We start from the raw sequence: 7,292 nt of genomic DNA on the forward strand, positions 1-7,292 counted from the left end.
GACCGAACCAAACACATACCTCCTAGATTCTTCTCATACACTCAAAATCTCATTAAGGACAACGAGATTGAAATGAGATATGTTCAATCCAGCAAAAACTCTGCTGATCTTTTCACGAAAGCACTTCCAACTGCTATTTTCAGAACACACGTTCATAACATTGGCATGAGACATGTTCAAAAGATGTAACAACCGAAGCGATGTCTACTTGAGGGGGAGTCAACTCCATACTGCACTCTTTTTCCCTTAGCTAAAGTTTTTCCCACTGGGTTTTCTTTAGCAAGGTTTTTAACGAGGCAGTAACTTACAGTTGATCTTCAACAAACAAAATTGCTATCCAAGGGGGAGTGTTATAATATATAAATATATATATATAAATGGATAGTCAATTATTGATACACAAAAGTAATATTATTGTATTACCTAAACTTGTGATATTTTTGCTATAAATAGCCATGAATGCAAGCATTAAACTTGCACCATTTCTCACACTTACAAAGTGTTTCTTTCTTTCTCTCCATTATCATCTTTGTTCTTACACTTCATTATTAGTATTCTTAATCAAGAATCAAATCACTAAAGGTAGTTATAAGCCTACTGAATTATAACATCAAGAATCAAACCACTAAAGGTAGTTATAAGTTTACTGAATTATAACATAAATGAATATATATATATATATATATATACAATATACTTCCAGCATGTATCCACACTGTATTTTCTTTGCCGCCAAATGAGTTGTTTAGATATATCCACACATTTCAATGAATTTAAGTTGTTAAATGTTCGAGTTATTTTATTTTGTATATAACTAAAAATGTAAATCGGTGTTTTTTTGTTGTTAAGTTTGTAAGTTTTATTTTCTATTTTTATTTATATATATATATATATATATATATATATATATATATATATATATATATATATATATATATATATATATATAGTGGTAGGATCAAGAGGGAAGTAACCATTCGGGGAGAAGCGGGGGGAAGCAAAAACTTTTTTTTTTCGTTTTTTAAAAAAACTTTGTTCACGAACATTATAGATGAGATGAAAATATGAACATTTAGTAGAGACACTTTGTGATAAATGTTTTTATTTTGGCGGAAAAACGCTCGAAGAAGTAATATATAACAATTATCGTGTTTTTCGAACGTATTTTGAGGTTTTAGCTATTGGGGTTTAGATATTAGGGTTTATAGGGTTTAGATATTAGGGTTTAGGGTTTAGATTTAGGGTTTAGATTTAGAATTTAGATTGAGTTTTTAACACGAACGGTTTAGAGTTTAAGGTTTTGGGTTTTGGGTTTTGGGTTTGGTGTTTTGAGTTTATGGAATAAACCCAAAACACCAAACCCTAAACCCTAAACTCTAAATCGGGCTAAATTTTACTTCACAAAACATGAAAAAAAAACGTTCATATTCTTCACAAACAATATTATCTTGAATGTTATTTTTATCGATCGTTTTCCCACCTAAATAATAACATTCATCACAAAGTGTCTCTTCTAAATGTTCATATTTTCGTGTGATCTTGATGCCGGAAAAAAAAATTCAAAAAAAACGAAAAAAAAAAATTTGCTTCCCAGTTACTTCCCCATTAATCCTACCCCTATATATATATATATATATATAGAGAGAGAGATAGAGAGAAAGATATATATATATATATATATATATATATATATATATATATATATATATATATATATATAGAGAGAGAGAGAGAGAGAGAAAGATACTTATTTTTCTTCGTGTTCTTTTTTGTCATTTTACCATTTTTTAAAATTTCCAATTACTTTGTCAAACATTTAAATATATGTAAAAAGCTTCAGCTACAAAAAGCAGCTAGTTTTACCAAACATCAAACATATATGGAACATATATGAGGTAGTAATAATAACTGCTCTATAATCAAGTTTATCGCTCATACTATTAAAGTTCACTTGCCACAACAACCGTTTCATCTACAACACTAGACACATTCGGTTCATTAAAACGTTACAAGTTACAAGAAGGTAATACACGTACAAATAAAGATAAAAGAAACTGAAACACTTGCATGTAATATTGAACGTACCGTTACCTTTGCAGAATAACAATATTATTCATTTGTTGAATCTCCAAACTCTGATGTAGCCATCACTGTGTGTGGTGACAACTTTTTGCATCCCAACAGCTAAACTATTAATCAAAGGTCTCGAAATTCTTGGCATTAAATCAAAACGCGCGTCTTCCAAAACTCTTATTCCTTTCCTTCTCGTAACATTTGATTGAGGAGTTTGTGAACGATATAACTTTCTGCTACTTTCGTCCATTATGCAGTTCGATAAAATGGTTCCGTTTTGTTGGTCAACGAAGCGGAGGACACCATCTATGCCTCCGACAGCTATTGTTGAAATGTCACCCACCATATGTTGTATTGAAGTTATGAAATTTGGACTCACTCGCACCTCCCATAATCGTTTCATCATCCTAAAGATGTAAAGACATAAATATGGATCATTTAGATTACCCAAGCCTTGTTTACATGAAACCATTGCAAATCTATCTATATCTATATCTATATTACATTATATACCATTGAGTGCACCTATTAGTCCATAATATATTTAAGTATTTATTATGTAGCATTGTTTGATTACCCATTCAAAAAAAAAAAAAAGAATATTGGATTAAATAAAAAGCATAACTAGGGGTGATCAATTTATGGTTTCAGACCGATTAACCCAAAAACCGAACCTACTAAAACCGCAAAAAAATAAAACCTAATTTGAATTTGGTTTTCGGTTCAGTTTTTTATTTGAATTCGGTTTTCGGTTCAGTTTCCGGTCTATTCAAACCGATTAACCCGAAAATCGAACCGACTGAAAACCGGGAAAAAAATCAAGCTGAATTTGCGTTCGGTTTTCGGTTCGGTTTTAAATTTTGAATTCGGTTTTAGGTTAAGTTTTCGGATTTACTTTTAAAGATTCGGAACCAAACACCGAACTCAAATAATGGAAAGGTAGAAGATTTTCCATGTTCGGGCTACCCGGGAGGGCGAGTAATTCGACCCATACCCATACTGTGATGTACGCAGCCAAGCAAGATTACTCCCTAACCCTTCCCTGGCCAGCGCATATATTCGTTCTAGACAGGAATCGAACCTAAGACCTCTTGCAAAGAACTCAGGGTCCCAACAACTAGGCTATCTTGTGATAGTTTGAATTCAAATAATAATATATTAAATTATTAGATATAAATAGACGAAAATCCGACTTTAAAATCAAAAGTCGAATTTAAAATGTATTTGTTATGATTATTTTGATTAAATTGTGATTTTTTTGGATTTTTTCGGTTTTTAACCAAAACTTATCCAAATTCGAATTCGGTTTCTATTTTCGATTTGGCTTCCAATTCGAATTAACCGAAGAAAATAAAAACCTAACGAATAAACACCCCTAATAACAACAAATTTGTACGGTATAAAACAGCTACTGTACCTTAGGTCCCAAGAAGCTACGCGCCCTGCTCTTGACCCAGCAAATAACACATTTGAATATGAGTTGTAACACAAACTACTCAAATCTGTAACAAAAGATAGATGTCAGATAACACTAGTAATACAGCCTCCGGTCCCATATTAATAGTCCTGTTTTGACTTTAGAAGTATTTTCTTTCCAACTTTGACTTTAAATTAATAATTTTTGTGTTATATAGTTGATGAACGTTATACTGTTAAAAATATACGAGTATTTAAAAATCAATCCATTCTCATAACTTTTATCGAATAATATATTTGATACAAACACATATATTTAAAGTCAAAGTTGTAAAAAAAAAAAAAAAGACCCGAAAAGTCCAAGTACAACCAACCTGCATTATCATTAGTCTTGAGTGTTGTTACTTGCTGATCAGATGAAAGATCTGACAAAGAAACTCGACCACAAGAGGAACCACCAATAAGCAATTGGTCCTCAGTTAAAGATAAACATGTAATTGGTCCATCATGCATCCTGCAATTCGTCATTCAATTTTATATATTTAAAACCATATTATAATTGAAGTAAATGCTTCCACATGTATAAGAACAAGACCCTGATCTTCTAAACTCTAACAAACATATAGAAATTTCAAGATAAAATTGTAGTTGAGAAGATGGTCATAGAATACATACTTTATGATTCTAGACCATTTCCTTCCGTACATATCAAATACGCGCGCTCTCCCATCATCGCATCCGACAACAGCCTCTGGGTCAACATAACTGCAATCAAATAAGAGAATATGGCCCTTTAGACCATAAATGTATTGATCCCATCGTAACCATTTAAAAAACCTTTTTTTTTTTGTAAAATAACATGCAATTGAAAAGCCGCAAACAAGTTTAATATATTAATTAGACTTGAATAAATAACTTACGACATGCATAAGCCTTTAGAAAATTGACCATCTCGTGATAAAAATATACTTTTCCTCTCATTGCGCCTCCATAAGCATACATGACTTCCTATTAACCCAACAATCTACAAAGATAGAACAAAAAGTTCACATACAACATGAAACCAATAAGTAAATTTGACCAAATAGTCTCATCTTTAAAAGAAACCGACAAAAAAAGTACCTTGCTCTCGTCAAAATTGAAGTCAATCAAAGAGCCTGCGTACGGAAAGTCATACTCCCCCACACATTTGTATCTTTCTATGGACCATAGACGCATCACCTACCAAAGTTGTAGATCGTGATGTTTAATCGATAAAATTCGTATTTCAAACTCAACACAAACACACACACACACACACACACACACACAAAAAAAAAATATAGAATAGAGCATGGCACATAAAAACAGACGGTATAAGGTATAAGCATAAATGAAAATCAACCTTGCCACTTCCACTAGTGAGCAACCCCATCTTCATTTTGCACTTGTCAATCCTACATAGAAACAAATTAACTGAATGTTATGTGGACGATAATACAAGATAAAGATGAAATGCACGTTAGCAATGGTATAGTGCCAAGAAATAATAGACTACCATTCGGAATGACCTTTCCATTGATGTATGTTGACCAAACCCGTATGTAAACAAGAACGGTGCTGACTAATTGCTAAGTCGTGAAGTCGTCTTTTCCAGGATCTATCAGAAGAAGTAGGTATGCTCAAATCACCACCGAAAATCCCTCTTTGCTTGTGGTACGCATTTTCGAGTGATTTTGACTTGTCTATGGCTCTGCACCTTAACCAGAATGTATGTACATAAACAAAGTAAGCAAAAAATGAAGCATAATCGTATTGTACGTAGCAAACGGTACTCAATGATTATTAAATGTGTTAACAAATAGTTAGCTATTGAAAGTAACTTCGGATATATGTTTGGCAGCTTTTAGCTTGTAACTGGTAGCTTTTAGCTAGTAGTTTTTAGCTTTTTAAATATATTTTAGTGTTTGACAGAGTAGTTGATACTATGAATCTGTTAAATAAATAGTAAAATGATAAAAAACTAGAAGCTAAAAGTTAAACGCTACTTCCAGTAGCTTTTAGCTTTAAGCTTTTTCCTCATGTCTAAAAGTTTGGAGCTTTTTATTAAATAGGAGATTTTTCATAAAACTTAAAAGCTATAAAAAACTCCAATAATCTCGTCACCAAACATAGCCTTCTACTAAAAGGATCTTAAGGCACCTAAATTGTAAAAAATTGTCTATGGATCACACTGTTAAAACAAATTAACCTTAAATAATTATGTAGTACAATACAAATTGGCACATCAAATCAAATCAAATTTATCATAATTTATCAATTCTATCAGATATTCATGCAGTTTAATTCAATGTCAAAGACAAATATAACCAAATTAAATCAATCATACTTCAACAAAATGTAATCTTTATAATAGAAGCCCTAAAACTAGCAAGTTATGACCTGAAAAGTCAAAATAAAATTAATTTTATTAGATAAGGGGCGTGGGGATCAGCTTACCAAGATTTGCAGACGGAAGTGCAGCGAACGAGATGAATTAAATCAAGAAACGAGAAGATGGTAGAGATGATGTCGTCACTGAGAGCGTTAATTGTCGTTTTAGTGTAGATTTTTCTCCGCTTGTTTGAAGGTAGGTGTACAGCGGCGGAGCTGATTGAATCCATCGGTGGTCAAGGAGACGACACCAGAACCGACTGCACAACTACTTTTGTACCCACAGATCGGTCGGTTGAGATGGCTGAGATTTAATTTTTATCCTTTTTTTTTTTCAAAATTACCCATAAAGTGCCTATATTATTTTTTTTTTTTTTTTTTTGTCCGTTTCATCCATGCGTTTTATTTTTGCATTTTTCATCCGTAAAGCATTTTAAAGTCTCAATTTCATCTCTCACTCTAACGAAAATTAACTGTGTCCGTTAAAACTATTCACATGAACTATCCACGTAATATTTAACTAATTAAACTACGAAAATCAATTCATTCTGCCTCTCATGATGTGCGGCATTTCAAAACATTGAAATATATATGCCCAGTTTTTTTCACTAATAAATTCCCATTTTCCCTTTATTTTAATGGTGTGTTTGGCGCAAGACCTTATGGGAGCTTATGAGAGCTTCAGCTTATAATTTATATAAGCTCCAATTGATAAGCTTTGTTTGGTAGACATAAAAAGTAGAGCTTATAAAAATCATAAACTCTAGAAAAATAAGCTACTTCTAGTACCTTATGAAAAAAAAAAAGTATAGCTTATGAACTAGAAAATAAGCTCCAGCTAGTTTACCAAATACTTATAAAAAAATAATAAGCTCCAACTATCAACTTTAAAAAAAAGTTTCTGCTCCAGCTCCAGCTATAAACTCCGGCTCCAGTTACATTCATCCAAAAATACCCTTAATCAAGTAAAGTAAACTCCGACATTACTAGTTGTCACTCATGAATTTTGAACTAAGCAAAAAAGATCAGAACCTATTATAATGAAAAACTTATAGTCATGCAATTCAAGATTAGTCAAATAATAACATCAACTGAATTATATAAGAATGAATCAACTCATTATACGAAAAAAGAAAAAAAAGAAAAACATATACATTGACAATCCAATATACCATGAACCGAAATGAGAGTATAAAATAGTAGCAGATTAAGAACTAAAGTTTCTGTGAACACAATTCAAGTACAAATTAAACAAATGTTTTACTTTCAATTCTTACCCTTTTCTTAATAAATTCAGTATAAATGATTTTTAGAAAGGACAGAAGCATTTAGTTTTTGATCCACGCCAAGTCTCACGTGACGAGATATAATTTTGAAGAATACGAAAAATT

At 31.8% G+C, this 7,292-nt stretch overlaps 1 protein-coding gene across 1 annotated transcript; it reads right to left on the reverse strand.

The window, feature by feature from the left end:
* Positions 1-1,916: 1,916 nt before the first annotated feature.
* On the reverse strand, positions 1,917-6,197 carry LOC139872479 (F-box/WD-40 repeat-containing protein At3g52030). Its single transcript, XM_071860366.1, has 9 exons — positions 5,968-6,197; positions 5,027-5,227; positions 4,874-4,925; positions 4,612-4,710; positions 4,410-4,513; positions 4,165-4,254; positions 3,864-4,003; positions 3,491-3,575; positions 1,917-2,480 (listed from the first exon to the last, which is right to left on the reverse strand). Exons 1-9 carry the CDS (start codon positions 6,129-6,131, stop codon positions 2,114-2,116), a joined length of 1,302 nt encoding a protein of 433 aa, XP_071716467.1. The 5' UTR covers positions 6,132-6,197; the 3' UTR covers positions 1,917-2,113.
* Positions 6,198-7,292: the final 1,095 nt, after the last annotated feature.

The sequence above is a fragment of the Rutidosis leptorrhynchoides genome, chromosome 1 (assembly GCF_046630445.1).
Source record: "Rutidosis leptorrhynchoides isolate AG116_Rl617_1_P2 chromosome 1, CSIRO_AGI_Rlap_v1, whole genome shotgun sequence".
Taxonomy (NCBI): Eukaryota; Viridiplantae; Streptophyta; class Magnoliopsida; order Asterales; family Asteraceae; genus Rutidosis; species Rutidosis leptorrhynchoides.